The sequence below is a fragment of the Phaenicophaeus curvirostris genome, chromosome 15, assembly GCF_032191515.1.
Source record: "Phaenicophaeus curvirostris isolate KB17595 chromosome 15, BPBGC_Pcur_1.0, whole genome shotgun sequence".
Taxonomy (NCBI): domain Eukaryota; kingdom Metazoa; phylum Chordata; class Aves; order Cuculiformes; family Cuculidae; genus Phaenicophaeus; species Phaenicophaeus curvirostris.
The window spans coordinates 4,426,533-4,445,635 of NC_091406.1; the positions used below are offsets into that span (position 1 = coordinate 4,426,533).

At 47.5% G+C, this 19,103-nt stretch overlaps 2 protein-coding genes across 2 annotated transcripts in view; one reads left to right on the forward strand and one right to left on the reverse strand.

The window, feature by feature from the left end:
* Positions 1-15,798, reverse strand: part of KLHL3 (kelch like family member 3) — a 45,051-nt gene extending 29,253 nt beyond the window's left edge. The window contains exons 1-3 of the mRNA XM_069869334.1: positions 15,656-15,798; positions 7,848-7,964; positions 4,814-4,920 (exon numbers count right to left, since the gene is read on the reverse strand). Of these exons, the coding sequence (XP_069725435.1) occupies positions 4,814-4,920; positions 7,848-7,964; positions 15,656-15,669 (238 nt within the window). The 5' untranslated portion in view covers positions 15,670-15,798. The remainder of the gene's footprint in view (positions 1-4,813; positions 4,921-7,847; positions 7,965-15,655) is intronic.
* The window catches only part of HNRNPAB (heterogeneous nuclear ribonucleoprotein A/B), a 302,005-nt gene that overhangs the window by 59,124 nt on the left and 223,778 nt on the right, over positions 1-19,103 (forward strand). The window lies entirely within an intron of this gene.

Genomic DNA, 19,103 nt, shown 5'->3' on the forward strand with positions numbered 1-19,103 from the left:
ACATAAACATACCAGCAGTTACACACAACATGCTGCAGGCTTCTTTCCTAAACTGCCCTGCTGCAACCTGTCCACAGCTACACCTTAGGCACAGCATCTGTGCAAAAAGATGCATTTCATCTCTCGCCTCCCAGCCTAGAGACAAGGCAGCATTTGGATCCAAACTATATCTTTTCTCCAAAGCCACAACTTCTTAGAAATTAAAAGAAAAAAAACCCCACAAAACTAAAAATCATCAAACCCACAGAAACAAAGCAATAATTTCCTCTATCAATATAGAAGTAAAACCCGTATCTGTGCATGAGCCTATACATGAACCAGAGCTTTACACCACCTTCCTCACTGCTGTTGCAGTCAATGCTGTGCAGGCACCATACACACAAACTCCACGTGTAACATGAGCAACAAAATCACGCCATGGGGAGGAGGAAAAAGGACAACCTGGGCCCCTTCCAGCATCCACACACACAGTGACCTCATCCAGGTTTTAATCACCAGGATCTCAAGAAGCCAAAGAAAAGAAAGAACAAACCACCAAGCGGAAAGAAAATAAATGAAAAAAACAAAGCTGAACAAAGGACACCATGAAGAAATGTCCATTCTTAAGTCTGAGCATGAATAATGACTACGCTAAGAAATCTGGTGACTCAGTACTGCTGTGGGATTAAGAGGAAAAATAGTTCCTGCATGGTGATTCCATGATTCTATGTGAGAAGCAATTACAGCCTCTATCTCCGTACAGCGTGCAGAAAGATGTGGCCAGGCATAGTAAGTGCACAGCACAGAGCTGGATGCTAAAGGGGGTCCAAGAGCTAAATCTGGATCCTGGAAATAGAGCTTTGCATGCTTCACTTATGCCAATAAGGAGATAAGAAACAGGAGTAGGGTCAGACTGTAAGCGTTACAAGCCAACAACATCCAAGGGAAAAGGTGGACTAAAATAATATTTGCCTCAAATTCAATTTTTAAAATTCAACACCAAAAAGTTATTCAGAGAAGCTCATTAATACAAGTACAAAAGGATAAATGACCTACATTTGGGAGGAATTCAAATCAGGTTGGACTTCTTAATTAACAAAAATGTCATCATGTTCACACACTTCCTCCCCCCTGAAAACCATCATCTCCAGAGGTGAGAACGGGACAGTCCCCATCAGCCTACGTGGAGCTGAAGGTGCCTGTGAGGAGCACCCAGCCGAACGCCACCTGTGCCTCACAGCAAGCGGAGCAGGCAGAGCCCTGCAGCGCTCCCCACGACCCATGGGGCAGAGGAAAGGCTCGGATGCCCAGACACAGAGAACGATGCAGAAATAGCTCAGAGGGACCAATCCAACAACATCATCTGTCTTTGTGGTGTTCATGTGACACCGGCAACAAAAATAAAGGCTGTGTGGGCTTCTACACCCACCAGCAAGCTGCCAGCCTTGCATACTAACAGACTCCGCTGCCTCTGCTCCGATAACAGCCCAGTGCACAATGAGAAAGGGGAGTGTCGTGTGCTGTGCCCCATGGCTGGATGGCATCCAACCCGCAGCCGCGCTGGTGAGACCAAGTGAGGTGCTGCTCCAGACACGTCTCTAAGGCTGCAGAGCAAAGAAGCACCAGAAGAAACCACAAGCAAACCAAGGCAGGTGCTGGTGCAGATGAGGAGCGGTCAAGGAGCTGCCTTCTCCTCCAAGCACAGACCCAAGGCAAACAGCTGCCGACAGCCGAATGGTGGGTCAATTAACGTATCTCATCCCATATCCTTTCAGACAAAAAGAAGCTTTGAAGCCCACAAAATCCATGCCCTAAGATGTCTTTCACAAGTCAGACTGCAGCCTTACCCAATTCCATAAATACAGAATAATTCAGAGCACTATTCATCTCTCACACGTGAGGGCTGTGCTGAGAAAGAAGCAAGCTCTTGCAAGGCTGCCCTGCACCAGGCACTGCACAGATCCCATCCCCACCCCGCTGCGGGCAAGCGGACAAGGGACAGGGCAGGAGGGAGGGAAGTCAGGTAAAACAGGCACAGCGGCTCCAAAGAGACCCTTCAGGTTTAAGGGATAGACTTTGCAGACACCAGCCCCTCAACAAAGGCAAGCTCTTCATGCATCATGCTCAAGACGCAGCGGCGCTTCCTTCATTCCCCTGTGCTCTGTTGCTTTGTCACAAGATAAACTACAGTCAAACCTGCAGCAGCTCGCTGTGCCTTGTTTACCCAGAGCAGCAGCCTGCCCTGCCTCCTACGTACTGCACCCCAGAGAGACTTCCCAGTGCACAGCTACAGCTTTTGTTGTTTCCTAAGCCAGAGATGGGCTAAAGAAGATTACCAATGAATCTGATAACAAAACCGCAGCCTCTCACACATGGCGTGAGTGCTTTGAAGTGGCACAGGAGGTTTCTGCATTGCTGCTTCCTCCTCCAGCACTTCTAAGGTATCTCACAGGAGCAGTTCTAGCAGCATCACTGACACATCCATTATCATTTCTGAAAGTATGGTGTTTTCTTCTAAACAGATGGAAATTACTGTCCCTGATCATCCCCACAGAATGGTGACAAAGAGGACCAGCCATCATTTGAAATGCTCTAGAGAGCCAGTCCAGGAAGGGACACTCAGTTAGCGAGTGCTGGGTCCCATCTCTCCTTCAGCAGAGGAGCACACAAATGAAAGACGTGCCTGTTTATTTTTGGACTTCCCTGGGCTATTTCAGAGAGGAATGCCTAACCAGAGGACACTAGATGGCTTAGGAATGATCCCAATGCCATCATGAGGTCATTCATGAGCCCAAAGTCAGGCCCATCCTACACAGACAGGACCTGCAGAGCCAGCACCAGGTGAAGAAGGATGAGCTGTGGGTCTCAGTTTGGTTCCCACAATTCACAACTTTACACCGACCATTCCCTACCATGTGGCTAATGGGGGAACCCTCTAGCTTTCCACACACCCCAAAAGTGGCTCTTCCAGTGGGCACAAGCTGCTCCCACCCCATCCATCCTGCACCTGTTGTACAAACATCCATGCAGCGTAGGTACCCCCGAGCTGCATTGCTGATGTGCAATGCCAAAAAACAAACCAAAAAAGAAAAAAAAACCCAAACCATGTTCAAGTTGTGATTTTAAAATCTCCCCTCCAGAGCGTGAACCACCACAAAGCTGGAAGGAGATCATACACTTGGTCTTTGCATGTGGAAAATCCAAGTCTTAGAAATTTGGGACAAGCTGGACTGAAAGCCCAGGGAGAACTGGTCTTTGCCTGACCCACTGCCCCTGGGGACGTGTCAGGGGGAGGGGACTGGTGGCTGCCAGGGCTGTCACCCAGCCCAGGGAGCTGCCGAGACGGCCACATGACAGCGGTTAGCTGATTACTGTTTAACTCACAGTGTGAGGGATTACACGACCCAGAGAATTCCTGCACGGAAACATGAGCAGCCCCGCGCCACCGCCTTCCCACTCAGGTGACCTCTAAGGATCAGACAGTTTTTCCAATAACTTTTCTTTCTTAAGCTTCTCATCACAAATAAACATCACAAGCACTCTCAAGTCCTCCCCAAGGCACGCTGTGCAAACAGTCGCCTCTGAGCAGGGTTTGCTCCTCTGCCTCACCACCACAGCCAATTCCTGCTTTCATGGTGTGGTGCCAGTGCCCTAGAAAACACAAATGCTCTCCATCTTAGCTCACCACACTGATAAAGCCACCGTGGCAAACCTAACATCTTGTCTCACATTCAGACAACTGTTTACACCTAAGGTTTCCACCGTCCTCCATTACAGAGGGGGAAAACGTTTCCCAAATGGCAAGCTTTTTCCTGAGAAATGCTCCTTTCTGCTTCCAGTAAAGCAAATAAAACAACGTCCCACCCCAAGGCTTTCAAAAGGAAGAAGTAACTGCTATATGACTATAGACATAGGAGCACCAAACAGGGGCTAAAACCCCAAACCTCATTTATGCTGAAGCTGAGGGCCAGTAACAAACATTTCCTGAGGCACAGGATCATTTTCTTTTTATTTGGTTAAGTTGGTTTCTGTCCTGGAAAGGAGGGCAGGGAAAAGGAAAGGAGACTAAGGAGCTCCTGACCAGACGGATTTCACTAGAACGACCAGGGTCACTGGCATGGCTGGTTTTTGCTGCCTCATCTGGGCACAGCCTCTGAAGGGCACCTACTATAGGGATCAGAAGATCAGAGCAAGAATTTTGTCCTCCTCTTTCCTTCACACCGAGGTTGCATCTGCCGTTACCAAAACATACTGGACTGCACCCTGCAGAAAGGCTGCTAAAACACACTGGGACTGAGAGAACAACGGCGTTATTTCAGGCAGCAGCATGAAGTGCCATGGGAGATTAAACATCCCTGACTGCAAATCAGCATTGGCAGGGTTGAGCCTTGAAACTACAACTCCTGTGCCAGCAACTTCTTTGACGTGCACCATGAACATTTAGGGCAATGTACACGTGCTTGATGTTAATGATGTGTTTGCATGACCCAAGGTCTTGTTAACGGGGGGGAAAAAACAACCCAAAGAGCAGTGAGCCAAACCTCATAGTAACCTTCCAGTGACTCATATGCTACCCATTCATCGCACACCCATACAACCACCCCATACACGTATAACATGCCTAAAGGAATTAGCCAAGGATGAGCAGTGCCACCCAAAAATGCGTAGCGAACTGCAGACCTAACCGTGCTACTTCTCTCTCAAGGAAATCCCTTCCTCGCAGGCCATGCCTACTGCCTGTGCTGCAGCTCCTGCCAGAGACACAGCCAGAAGCATCTGGGTTTGCCACAGCCCATTCAACCCCAGTACAGTTGTCTGGTGTCAAGAAAAGTACCTGTAAACATCGCACAAAAATAAGGGCTGCAGGCAGCAAGGACCACGCGGTGGGCTTCCATCTCCACAGTTTCAGCCACAATCACCACATCACAGAGGAGACGCTTGCTGGAAAAATACCAGAAAAGACAATGATCACTTTGGAACTTCTGGACAGGCAAAAAACAACATCAGTATAGCCTGAAAAAGTAGCAGAAGACCCACCCTTACAGACAAGGCACCTGAGTTTCAACCAAATCCCTGTGGAATGTCCCTTAATCCTTCAGCTACCAGCTCCTATCAGTGTTTGCCTACAGAGCAAAGCCTAAAACCTCCTGATGCTGTAGCCCTGCCTGTTGTTCTGGTTTCCCCAACACACCCCTCAAAAACCTGGGAGCCAAACTAGGCATACATGCTTCCCGGAGAACAAATGGTTAAGGGTCTCCTACCACCTCTCAAACAAGTAGGGTTTGGAGAAGACACAGAAGAGCTTAAGAGTTTGGGTGCTACCTGTAGCCAAGCTCTAGTAGATCTACAGGATAAGAAACAGCCATGCAAGGGATCACCAGCAGTGCTTTCATCCTTCTACAGGGGAATGGTAGAGTGGAAAAAATGAAGTTGTTTCTGTACTTCCTTTCACGTTTGGCCCTACAGAACATGACCACCAAAACGTCTGTTGCTGACCAGCACAGAGGCTGCCCCAGGTATCTCCCACTGAGATGTCAGTCACTGGAGTTTATCCACACACCTGAGGACTTCCTTTACCACATATATTAGTCTGAGATTAAGAGTCACTGGGATAAAGCACAGGGTTCCAAACAGAAACCAAAGAACTTCTGAGCTCCCTCACTGACTCATTGAACAGCTTTGGAAAAGTCACTTCATTAACTAGTGACCTTTTCCACCAGCCCCACGTATGTCTTTTGAGGATTCATTAGTTAATGTTTGCACAGGGCTTCAGAGATGCAGACAGCTGGAAGTGCTCAGCCTCCCAATAAGTTGGTTTAAGATGTTTGAGCATACAAATGCAAAATAAGGGTGTTCTTTTCAAATGTCAAGCCTGAAAAAGGATCGTGATCTGCAAATCTAGGCATCACCTTCTCTTCAGAAATGCTTATCACCACGTTACACTTTGTCTTTAGGAAACTGCATATCATATAAACACACAGAGCTTCTCTGGAGGACTAGGTATGTCTCCTATCCTCCCCAGATTGGAATACATGAACAAAACATCTGTGAAATCGAGGGTTATAGTTGGAAAACAGGAAGACAGAAGGAACCGGTAGTCTGTGCTCTACATCCACCTCAGTTTGGAAGAGGTGATGGTAATGAGGGAAGCTCTCTAAAGAGTCTTAATGGAGGCTTCCTCATTTCCTTCAGCTTACGTGAAAGGCGTTCCATTCAATTCCTCTTTGAACTACAGTTATCTAAAGCATCACTCGTGACACTAATTTCATCTGTGTTTGAGAGCTAAAAATTTCAAGTGACCAATACACAGGTTAAAGGCTTAGCAAGATTTTTCTAGACCCCCGGTATGAGGCTTCTGGATGCATTTGGATGGAGGCACTATTATTCAAGGTAGCTATTAACACTGACTGTTAACAGCTTAAGGGATTGCAAGCTCAATGCACATACAATCGACTTGGGAACTGTATATTCCAGAACAGCAGTAGGAGCTGACAAAAAGGAGCACCCAGAAGAAGAAAACATCAAACAGGTGCTTAAGGGCAGCTTTCAGCCTTCTGTGTTTTATCACTCCAGTACTGCACAGCTAACTACAGGCACTAAGAAATATTGTCAGTCTCCAGCTATTCCCACTATGCTGCAATTAACAAAGGAATAATAGTGGCACAATAGATTCCTGAATTTCGCTGCACAAATCTCTACTTTCAGATCCTTTACTTTCAATACAAAGAAAGGACTAGGGGGATGCCAACAAAATAAAAAAGACAAGCCTACTCCACTTCATGTACTTGTTACACGGGAAGGATGCTTCCATTTGCTGTTCCTATGCAACTAGGAATCACTGGCAGACATCTGTGGCAGGTGACATTTCTAATCCTTCTCTGCACTGGAGAACATGTATATTGGGAAACTATTTAATCCAGAGAATAGAGGTGGCTGTTACAGCATCTCTTGAGTACTTCGAGTGTGCAGGGAGAATAAAGAGGTGTTATCAGCTTTTGTCACACCATCTGGATAGCGAGGGAGTGCATATGCTCATGTGTGCTACACATGTACTTTCCGTAGAATTCACTTTAAAAACTTGGGGTTTGAGTCTCTATTTGAATGGCAAAGGACTCGAATGAACTAGTCTGAGAGACACTTGCTGAACTTCTATCTGGTTCATGGAATAACAACAACCAAGTACAAAATTGTGTATAACTACTACCACCTCCTTGCTGACGTGATGACAGAGGCTCTTGAAGACTCTGCTGATATTTTTTTCAGCCCCCAAGCAGCTGTGTAAAGATCAAGGTGTTCTCTTTTAACCAATATCAGGATTTTTAAATTTGCTAGTATAGAGCTGACATTCTTCCCGGGTTGTTGCTATTTTTCATCCTCTACTTCAGCATGCTAAGCCCAGACTGAGCAATTGCTGCTAGTTAAAGAGAATAAGAACAGTACATTAATAATCCTTGATCTGTAATTACGTGTAGGTGGTCTTAATGTATGTAATGTTCTATTATTGGTTTTCAGACCATTAGCTCAGTTAAGAACATAGTTTACAGCTGATTTTGCTGTAAGTAATGGAAAAGACCGAATGAATTATCATCTATAAATTAAGGCTGTTGCTCAGATAATGTTTTTGAGCCATAGTTGGCTTCCTTCTGCTGGGAAGACAGAGGTCTGAGATTCGAAAGAGCAACTCACCCCAAAAGGGCTATATTTTAGCTGTCTCTTCCTTATTTATTAATATCCTATATGTGGCCATTAGCTGTGACAAAGATGACACTTCATTTTATTTTTTTTCCTAAGTGTCCTCAAAGCCCTTCTGTTCTGCTCAGCACATTTCTGCTAGACCAGAAAGGGTGCCCATTAAGTGAAAACTGTACCTCCGTAATTCATTCATGACCTTGAATGCCTTTCTCATGTGGGAGGGGTTGACTGTCACTGTACGCTGGTCCTTTTCATCTTCAGCTGCCTCAGAGGATCGGGAACTCTGCTTAATGCTAAAAACAGGGACAAAAAAAAGGAGCAGAAAGTTTGATTCAATGCTTCTTTTAAAAGAGAAGTATCATAAAACTGCAGCCCAGGGCATCGTGCATAGAGTTACTTGCATGTTTGTTAACCAGCTCAGGTTCACCATATGAAGAGCATCACAAAACGCAGCTACTTCTGCATGGATGTTGAAAGCCAACCCAGCCCACATCTCAGTCGGCATGGAAGAAAAGGAAAACTGCCAAGCACTCAAGGACGAACCCCCTGCTTATAGGCTTCAGGCCATGAAAGCAGTGTAAATTGAAATTCAAGCCAAAACATAATTGCCTCACTGAACAGAAATAGACTGCAGCACAGGGAACTACAAGAGTACCATGGATGAACATCCATACAGAGAAAGGGAAGTTTAGTCTTCAATGTCCATTCTGAAAAACGCCAAGTGCACAATACATGACTTGTATCTTCTTCCACAGAGGCGAGTAGAAAACTCCCTGCAGTTTCCAAAGCATCAGATTTACAGAGGCAACATCTCATTTCCATTTTTCAATTAGGTTTATTTAGTGCCATTGAAATGGTATAGAAAGAATTATTAAAACACACTTCCCTACACTCAGTTATGTGCTGTGTTTAACCAGGCCAACAGGTGCCTAAGGCACATACGTGTCCTCATTACTTTGTTGGGAGCATTGGCTCTTTATACAGATTGACATCAGGTCAATACATCTACTCCCGGATCTGAAATTGTGTGAAATTACTCGGAGCTAAAGGTTTCCACCTATGAAAAAAGCAGCACTAAGAGCCTGTTTGCTTACACCCGCGGTCACACCTCAAACCTGTCAGCAGGCAAAGACAAACAAGACAAGTTAAGCAACATTGTCCATGTCAAAAGCCAAACCCAAGCAAATAGTAGACCTTGAGAGTTAACCCCATTGCCACCACGTGCCAGGCTAGAGACCTTCTCAGAGCTTTCCTTCCAATGGATGGTCCCCTGCAGCTTCATGTTTGCCCCTTCCTTCCTACTACCTTTCTTAGCTGGGCTTGTATCATAAAAAAGGGCTGAATCAGACTAAACCAATGGTCAGTATCCAGCAGCTCAGTATCCTGGCTGTACCAGTGAACAGAAGATGATGGCTGAAGAAGAGTACAAAACCAGGGAAGTGTGGAGGGAACAGCATGGCCAGTCTCTGCTGAAGTGTGTATGGATGCACATATATATCCACACACACCGTGCCTTTTCCTTTAAAAAACACAGTAATGCACAGTTTACAGCTCCTTGACATTGCAAAGCCCTTGCTTAACGTTACACCCTCCCCACTGCCTGCTCCTGACTGGGGGCTGTTACCAGCACCGCATCCCCGAGACCACACGAAGCTCTTTGCCCCCACATCTGTCCTCAGTTGGTTGCATTGTCCTCCTTCTAGAAACAAGATGCTGAATAGCAGCCAAGCTGCACGCAGCTCAAATACACGCCTGCATACTGAGCAGCCTCCAGCTTTGTGCCCGAGACAAAGGTTAATGCTCAAAACCAGCCAAGTCCAATTCCTTCACTTTGCTAAGCAAGTGAAATATTTTCAGCCAGAAGTGAAGCCGCAAGGCTGAGCGCAGCATCACTCAGCACACGTCCCAGCCGAGGGAGACAACTTCCCAGACTGTGTTACAGCCATCATCCAATTAGCCCAGGATGGCTGCGTTAAAAGAAATCGGAAAGAAGAATACCTCTTGTGAAATGTTCAGTATTCAAAGGACCAGTACCAGGCAACGATACAGCCGGCTTTTCTGTCCCCTCAGAAAGCTGAACTCATTCTGTGCCACACGTAGCACCAGCAGCATTCATGGCACAGAGCAGTGGTGGCACTCGGCTCTTCCCCAAGGCTACACGTCCCAGCGAGGGAATCTCCTGGCTCCAAGGACACAGTCAAATTCAGCTAAGCCTCAGTGTTTTATCTATCAAGAGCCCTGCCTGAAATCTTAGGCCAAGTGAAGTTTGGCCACAGCTTTAAACATCCCAGCGTAAATTCTTGCTTTTTAAACAGCTAAATCTGCCTTTATGGTGAGCCAAGGAGTGAAAAATGAGGCTCTGGAAGCACAAGTGACTTTAGAGAGCTTTCAGTTTTGAAAGCCAAAATTCTTGCAGGAAGCAAACAAAAACAAAACATAAGAGAAAGAAAAAGAAAATAAAGAAAGTGAAACTGAAAGGCAACAACAGGGACAGCTGCACCCATCGCTGCTGGGGTGGGACGGCACGACCATTGCGGGACTCTGCTGCCGTCGTTGTCACAGAGAGACCTTGCATGGTCCAAATTCAAGTGATGCACACAAAAATCATAGAGCTTCTTTATAAGAAAAAACACACTGCTGAGATTTATTTATTAGTGATCCAGTGCCGGAGCCCAAAGATACGCTACATTCAAACTTTTCCACTGGCAAAAGATACAGCTCAAAGGACACGGCAAGTTTCATTGAACACCAGAGTAAATGTCAGCTCGACAAGCCTTCATAAAGCCCCAACTCCACCAACATTTGTCTGTGCATTTTAAAAGAAAAAACTTGCTTCACAGTTTCTGAAAAAAATCAATCAATTCTTCCTAAAAAGCATCCTAAGAGACATCCTCAGCTTTATTAGCAGGAGTGGATTTCACATTTTGCCGAAGGCTCACCATAAGAAAATACTGCAGACTGTCTGGCTAAAAGATTGTTTCAAAAAGATCAAGATATGCTATTTAAAGTTTTTCCAAATGACTCATAAAAAACACGTTTGAAAAAAATAATGGCCAAGAGCCTTTAACTCATCTTCAAGACTGACTCAGCTTCCACAAAACTGTGTTCCAGTAATGGATGGAGGATGATTATCTGGGAGAAAGATTTCACACCCCCATGCACGCACTCCCAGAGATCGCTGACACATTTCCAAAGTAAAAAGGCAAGTACTTAAACGCTGCAAGCAAATGCAACCTGCCACAAAGCTTAAGCTACTCCTGAAGAGACCAAACCAGTGCGCTGCATAGCCCTTTTCTGAATTTTTTTTCCCCAATGACAGTAACAGTCATTACACTTATTAGATTGTTATTAGTGGAACAAAGTAAAGGAGGAACAGGGTCTTCTCATCAAAGGTCCTGGCTGAGACCACCCAGAGATACAGCAGAGACCTCCCCTCCAGCACCTTCACGTGTGCGTAGCTGATGTCCTGCTGGACCAGTGGGACTCGCAAGCCGGCTGCCAGGAGCAATTTGTTCTGTTCCTGGGCTATCCAAGGCCATGCACCAAATAAATGGACAAGTGATTTAATTTCCCTGGGATAGATGAACATCCTTGTTATGGACGCAGCAGGATTCTCCTAAAATGAGCAGAGAGGCTCTTGCTTTCACAGAGGACCAACCTCACCGCCACCTCCTGCACGGCCATTCTCCACGTCCCCAAGGAGAACAAATGAGCCCTGATTTCAGAGTCCCCAGTTAAGCCAACAAAGCTAATCACAACCTCATTTCCACCGTGTTCCTCCTCTCCAAGACCCACTGGTACAGCTTGGCTCAAGCAACCTGCGGGCTCGCAGCAGAGCTCCAGCCTGAGCACGGCCACATACCAACCACCAGAAAGGTATTTTACAAACCCCATAACCCGCAGCTCTGCTGCATGCACGTATCAGCTATAAAGTTGGGTTGCCTTAGTTACCAGCAGTAATTACAGATGACTTTGTAGATTATGTGAAAGAATAAAAGCCTTCCTTAGAGCTAAACTGTCCCCTGGCAAGATTATTGCAGTGCAGAGAGCTGGTAAAGCCCCAGAACAAAAATCCCAGGAACAAACCCGGTTCTAACACTGCTTTTACTGAAGCCAGGAGTTCACCCTAAAGCAGGGGCAGATCTCAAAGGTGCTCTCCTTTGGAGCAGAGAAGGATGAGCTTCTGCTTGAATTTCTGGGAGAACAGCCACCAGGCTCAACTCCACAAAGGTTTCTCCCCACCAGGCTCTCACACTGGAGAGATGATGGGACTCCAGACAGAATCATAGAATGGTTTGGGTAGAAAAGGACCTTAAAGACCACCCAGTTCTAATCCTCTGTCATGGGCAGGGACACCTCCTACTGGATCAGGCTGCTCAAAGCCTCATCCAACAAGTAAGGCAGACATAGTAAGAAAAAGATGCCGGTGTAATGGAGTATTTATAAAAATCTCAATTTCTGAATTTTTCTTTAGGTATATACAAAGATAAAATAATGTGACTGAAGGAATCCAGATTTTAAGATGAATCTTGAGAGAAACATGTTATCATTAAAACACACGGGAGGTAGCATAATAGAAAGGATTTTATTTTTTTTAATAGCAACATTATTTTCCTATTTTGTTGATTTGTTTCAGTGCCTACAACAACATGGAGACATTAGCTTAGAAAAACACACAATCAGTATACAAAAGATCCCCTAAAAGAACATTCATATCAAAGGAGACCTCAGGGGAAAAGCTGACTTCAGGAGCAACTAAGAGAAAAAGTCTTTGCTTACGGTACTGGAAACAACACAAAATAACACAAATATGACAACACCAAATAACACAAGAATGACAATACTATTAGGTTTCAAGGGCAAATATTCTATTTCTCAAACAAATACCACAAAGAGACTACCTCCACTCAAAGATAAAAGTTAAAATTACAGGCATTATAATTCTTTAACCAAAAAAAAAATAACATTCCAGAGGCTTTTTTTCTATTCAAACTCAAACACATCTTCCAAATTCAGAACCAGAATACTGTGCCTGATCACACAGCCTTACATAATTTCTCCATGACATGAAAGTCCCTATCAGCACAGCAAAAGAAAACCAGGATTGTGAAATAATTTATCGCTAAATGTGAAAGTTTCAGGTTAAATCTCCCTTGCCCCTGGCTGCTTCTGCCCATACGCAATGACATAGGCACTTGATACCACTGAAGAACTCGGATGTGTGAGTTATCAGGATATTTGAGTCCAGGCAGGCTTGGGACGAGCCAGAGGTGAGGCGAGCACCAATAGCATGTTCCTCACTGAGCACAGAAATGGAAAAAGCAATAACATCAAAAAACACGGAGGGAATTCTGCTGTCATTACAGTCAGGGAGTGTAAAATTTGAGGCCTAATCTGCATGACACAGATCTGGGTTGAAATGCAGGGCAAAAGTACGAAAAACAGGAACAGAATCAGCCCACGGTGCTTGCCCACCAAGGTCATTTGTCAACACCTCCTTCCAGGACTTGCTCAGAGCAGCCAAAGCAGCCCCAGTGCAATCCTATATAATGTGCCCTTTTGAACCAGAAAGGAGGGGAATATTTCCAGCTTTCTTTGCCAAGAGTCAAACCCCACACCGCTACTGCCCACAACCAGTTCAGGACTGCCTTCCTCTTCCAAAAAAAACTAGAAATACAAGCACCCATTTGGGTAATCATTCCTCACTTCCACAGGCAGAGGACGTGCTGATGGGGACTGTCCCTCAGACCCTAAAACCAGCTGGTCTGGAAAAATATTTTCCTGGTGACTTTTTTACCACTGTATCCCCAGCAAAAGGCCCCCAGACAAAAATGAGACCATTGCTGGTAACCACGAAGAAAAGATAATAAGTAATGGCATCAAGGATGATCCCAGCCTGGGGCATGAGAACAGCTCCACTTCACTTTCCCAAACACTGGATTCATTTTTATATATATAAAGAAAAAAAAAGAAGGGAAGTCCATTCCATGGGCTAGCATCTAGCGTGGTAATCTAGAATTCCAAGGCATTTTAATTAATATCTGGATTAATATCTAGAGGAGGCCGATCACACCGTTACAGGAAACAGAATCCCTACAATGGAATTGGAGGAGATGGGGCAGGCTGAAAGTTCTGTTTTGCACATTCAATACAAAAACAATCGCAACCCTCCAGTTGCATAAAGGTAGAAATCCACCCTTCAGAGCCTGGAGAGCAATTCCCACAGGCTGCCGTGAGTGTTTCCCCTCAACAGAGGGAACGTTTCCAGAATTTGGGGGTTGACTCCACCTTCATTTTCCAATGTATCACATTTAAACAAAACTCGTGTGGAGCCCTAACAATCAGTACTACCAGCAGGTCAAGCCCCCTCTCGGTTCCCCTACTCCCTGCAAGGTCACCAGCACAAAAGGAAGCACTTGGCATATCCTGTTTGGTTTTTTTTAACAAATAGAAAAAAATAAACACTAAACCAGCTTAATGTTTAGCTTGGAGCAGTACGATTTGGCTTCTGGTGTGCAAAAGGCACCCAGACAGCGAGGAGGAAGAGCAGAAAGACTGAACATCTCTCTGGCATCCATAGCCCCGTGCAGCCGTAACCCCTTTTATGCATCTGCGGACATTAGGTGAACTCTGTGAGCATTGCTACACACACATTTTGGATCAAAAGAGCTGCCTGGCAGGAGATAAAGCATTTATGGCTCAGTTCCCATGTGAGGGAGACCCAGGATCCTGTCCTGCCTGCCGTAACACACAGGTGGTGCATAACTTCCAAGCAGAGACAGGTAAATGGACCCCCGAAGGTTCCATAGATGTTACAGATTTTCATTCATTACTCACAAAAGCATCAAATCTCAGCGGGATTGTCTTCCACTGAAGGATGGAGCCGGCCGCTGGAGGTTCCAGATAGACACAAGCAAGACACGGTTTGATAGTGGAAGGACCTTGCCCACACCTCCCACGCTCCACGAACGATTTTAGCAGCCTCCAGCACCTCGTTATCCATCCCTAAACCGCATCCTACCCAAAAAAACCCACCACGTTCCTCCAGTCGGGGTGCCCGGGGCGAGGCACCCTGTCTGTCACCATGACATTGCAGCATCCGAGACACCGGGCAGGCGCTCATCGAGGAAGGCATCCCTGCTAGGGATGGAGGGGGGGGTCCCTGCAAGGGATGGAGAAGGAGGGGGGTCCCTGCAAGGGATGGAGAAGGAGGGGGGTCCCTGCAAGGGATGGAGAAGGAGGGGGATCCCTGCAAGGGATGGAGAAGGGGGGGGGGATCCCTGCAAGGGATGGAGGAGGGGGGGGGAATCCCTGCAAGGGATGGAGAAGGGGGGGGAATCCCTGCAAGGGATGGAGGGGGGGGGGGGGTCCCTGCAAGGGATGGAGAAGGTGGGGGGGATCCCTGCAAGGGATGGAGAAGGGGGGGGGATCCCTGCAAGGGATGGAGAAGAGGGGGGGATCCCCGCAAGGGATGGAGGGGGGGGGGGATCCCCGCAAGGGATGGAGGCGGGGGGGGATCCCCGCAAGGGATGGACGGAGGTGGGGGGTGGGGATCTGAGCAAGGGATGGAGAAGAGAGGGGATCTGAGCAAGGGATGGAGAGGCGGGGGGGAGAAGGATCTGAGCAAGGACTAGCGAAGGAATGGAGAAGGATCCGAGCAAAGGATGGAGGGGCAGGGGGGCGAGAAGGATCCAAGCAAAAGATGGACGGGGTGGCGGGCGGGGGGAGAGGAAAAGAATCCGAGCAAGGAATAGAGAAGGACCCGAGCAAAGGATGGAGAAGGGGGGGGAGAAGGATCCGAGCAAAGGATGGAGAAGGGAGGGGGGGGAGAAGGACCCGAGCCAAGGATGGAGAAGGGGGGGGAGAAGGACCCGAGCAAAGGATGGAGAAGGGGGGGGAGAAGGACCCGAACAAAGGATGGAAAAGGGGTGGGGGGGAGAAGGACCCGAGCAAAGGACGCACACAAAGGCTCGGCGGCACCCACCTCTCCTCCTCCATGGTGCGGCGGGGCCGGGCTCAGCGCGCCGTGCCCGGCATGGCTGGAGCGGCCCCGCGCCGCCTCCTGCGGGAGCGCAGCGCTCCTGCCGCCGCCCCGGCCGGCTTCCCGGCGTCTCCGGGCAACGCCAGCTGCGGCGGCTCCGCCCCGGGAACCCTCCCCGCCGCCGCTTTCCCCTTTCTCCGCCCCGGGCGCCCTCCCCGCCCGGGTTCCCACGCCCCCCGCCCCGGTTGCTCCCACCGCCAGCCCCTGCCCCGCTGGTTTCCCCCCCGGGAGAGCCGTTCCCTCCCCAGTTCCCGGTTCCCCCACCCCGGGTTGCCCCTCGCCGCCGCGGTTCCCACGATCGCCAGCCCCCCAGGAGCGACCTCTGCGCTCCCCGTCCCGGTTCCTGCCCCCCCACCCCGGTTCTCCCCCCGATTCCCCTCCTAGGAACAACCTTCCCGGTTCCTCCCTCTTCCCCCGCCGGCCCCGTTCTCCCCTCTTCTTCCCCCTTTCCCCCCGGACCCCCCTCCTCCCTCCCCGCCCCCGTTCCCCCCAGCTCCCCCAGCATCGCTGGGATGGGACAGAGGCGCGTTCCAGTAATCGGAGATTATTTTGCAAGGCTGCGATAAAGAGCGTGTCCAGAGAAGAGCAACGAAGCTGTGAAGGGGCTGGAGAACAACAGGAGCTGCTGAAGGAGCTGGGGGTGTTTAGCCTGAGAAGAGGAGGCTGAGGAGAGACCTTATTGCTCTCTACAACTACCTGGAAGGAGGTTGTGGAGAGGAGGGAGCTGGGCTCTTCTCCCAAGGGACAGGACAAGGAGGAATGGCCTCAAGCTCCGCCAGGGGATGTTCAGGCTGGACATCAAGAAAAAGTCTTTCACAGAAAGGGTCATCGGGTACTGGAACAGGCTGCCCAGAGAGGTGGTGGAGTCACCATCCCTGGGGGGGTTTAAAAGATAGGTAGATGAGGTGCTCAGGGACACGGTTTAGTGGCAGATGGGAATGGTTGGACTCGATGATGCAAGAAGTCTTCTATGGTGATTCTACGATTCTGTGATTCTATGATAATTATGACTGGGTAAGAACCCAATACAAAAATTCTTTCATGTTTTCAAGTGTAAGGATTGACATCTTCAAAGAGCAGGCAGTTAAAAGGAATTAGTAACTCTCCCGATTTTTCCAGACTTTTTCAAAAATTCCTAGTCCTGAGTAGTCCTAAAGTCCCCCGACATCTCATCTACAGTGAAAGTTATCTACTGAAATGGATGTCACGGTATCTCAGTAGCTAACTGAAGTCACTTGGAGGTAGCACTTGGGTACCATACTGACTCCCAATGGACCTTGAGTACAATGTGAGGGGCCTTCACAAAGTCCTGAAGGTATCTGCTGTCTAACTACTGCTAGAATTTAGAGCAACCCATATTGCTTTCACACAACCGAACCAGACGGCAGATAAATATCAGCTACTACAGCAACCCACAGCATCCAAGCTAACACCTGGCTCAAAAGGAAGCTCTGGAGTACCTTCTAGGTAAGGACCTCCCTAGAGCTGGAACCAGTAAGGTTTTGGCAGCTGAAGCTTAAGAGGTCAGAGATTCCCAGTGACGTACTGTTTTCTGAATTAGGCGATTTGCAGAGCAGAGAGAGCTAGAGCATCCACCCCAGCACTCTCCTTCACCAGGGTCCGGTTCCCGAGGTGGAGGTGCTGCAGAAGTCATCAGCACCTCCAGCCTCCAGGACCATTGCCCTCTGCTGGTAGATGTCCCACCTTCACACACCCGTCTGCAGCAAAAATTGGGGTTTATGAAATCTGGTTTCTTTAAAGGATCACTATTAACATAATCATCTTACCATAAGACTTCATTTTACCTGAACAGAAAAAAGCTGTCGCATGCAGCATGTCTTCCTGGCATATAACAGGTTGTCCTTCATAATCCTGCTTCGTATTTTCTGGGCAGACAACTTTTTCTCCCCATCTCCATAGCATATTCAGAGTGGGAACTGTATGTCAGGCGCTCATCTCAGGTTTCTGTTCATTTACTGGATTTTTGTGGTGTGCTTTTCGGGGCTCAGCTTGCCATCCTCTCTCTCCACACAGAAATGCAACCTGTGGGAGAGAAAGAAAACATTCTTTGAGAAGGCATCAGAGAGTGCACGGCACCTGGTTGTTGCAGAAGTTTTGGCTTAGGGCAGCACTAGCAATAAAACAAGCCCAGCTCTTCCTTCCCAATCTTCCTTCCCAAGGCGATGTTTCTCAACTCCCCAGAACCCACAAAACGAGTTCCCATTGCCACCAGCAACAAACAAACCTCACGTAACGTTTCCAAAACACGTTGTGTTGATTCATCACCAAGCTCATGCCTCAAAGAGGCTTTAAAAATAACATTGATACCCACAGAGTGGAAGCCCAGATTTGCTGGTACTGGGCGAGTTAAAGAAAACTCTAATACAACTTCAAAATTATATAATTACAGAAAAATAATTTGCCTACATTTAAAATCGCAGAAAATAAAGGATGGGTGGGTCTAAAGGGAAAAAGGCACAGGCAAATTGCAGCTAGTTACTTCAAAGGCTTGAACCTTCCCTTTGTGCTCCCGGGGATCTTTCTCTTTCAGAAGGACACATGTCTATGAAAATACCAGTAGAAAGCTGGCATTACTTCTCTTGCAGAGTGCACTTTGCTAAATATCCTACGCAAGAGCCATTAGCAAGTTCAACCACAACCATCACAGTTCAGCAGTGTTCTCAGAGGGGAGAAGTCCTGAACTTGCAATCAGATAGGACTCGCAGGAGCTCTCTCCTGTAAACGGAGCATCACTATTCCAGCAGTGGTGGAAAGAGAACAATTACACAAGCCCAAATGAAATCACACAGTGAAGGACTTTGGCCAAATTTGTTACTTGGTAAACTTAAAAGATTACCAAAACCTGAAAAAACACTAGGTAATCACACAGAGAGAATTTAGCATTGGAAATCTTTCATGTCTCTGCAACCCAGCAAGCCTGAAACCAGAGGACAGAAACCCTTTCGAGGAGGGACATGACCTGGAGGAAGAAATAGGAATAAACTATTTCAACACACAGTTGATGGTGCTGTCCTACATAGAGCAGCAAGGTGAGCGCAGCCTTCTCCTGAGGCCATGCCCTGCCCTGCCCCTGTTGCTGTAACTCATCCGTCAGGGTGTGCAGTTGGGAGAGGGAGACTTTCCACTGAAGCAGTGTTAGCATGCAGCAAAGAAAAGATTATTGATCCGTAGAGGAAGAGAACAAGGAAAAAGAGCATGAACTTCCAGCTCAAAACACTACTCATGCATTTTATCTAGCATTCCTTTGATCCAAGTCTATGCTGGAAACAGGGTCTCGACTCTGGCTCTTTCTTCTTCCCAACCAGTGCCTGCAGTGACCAGACTCTTGCTTCCTTCCTCCAAGATTTTGTGGAAAGCAAAATTTCTTACA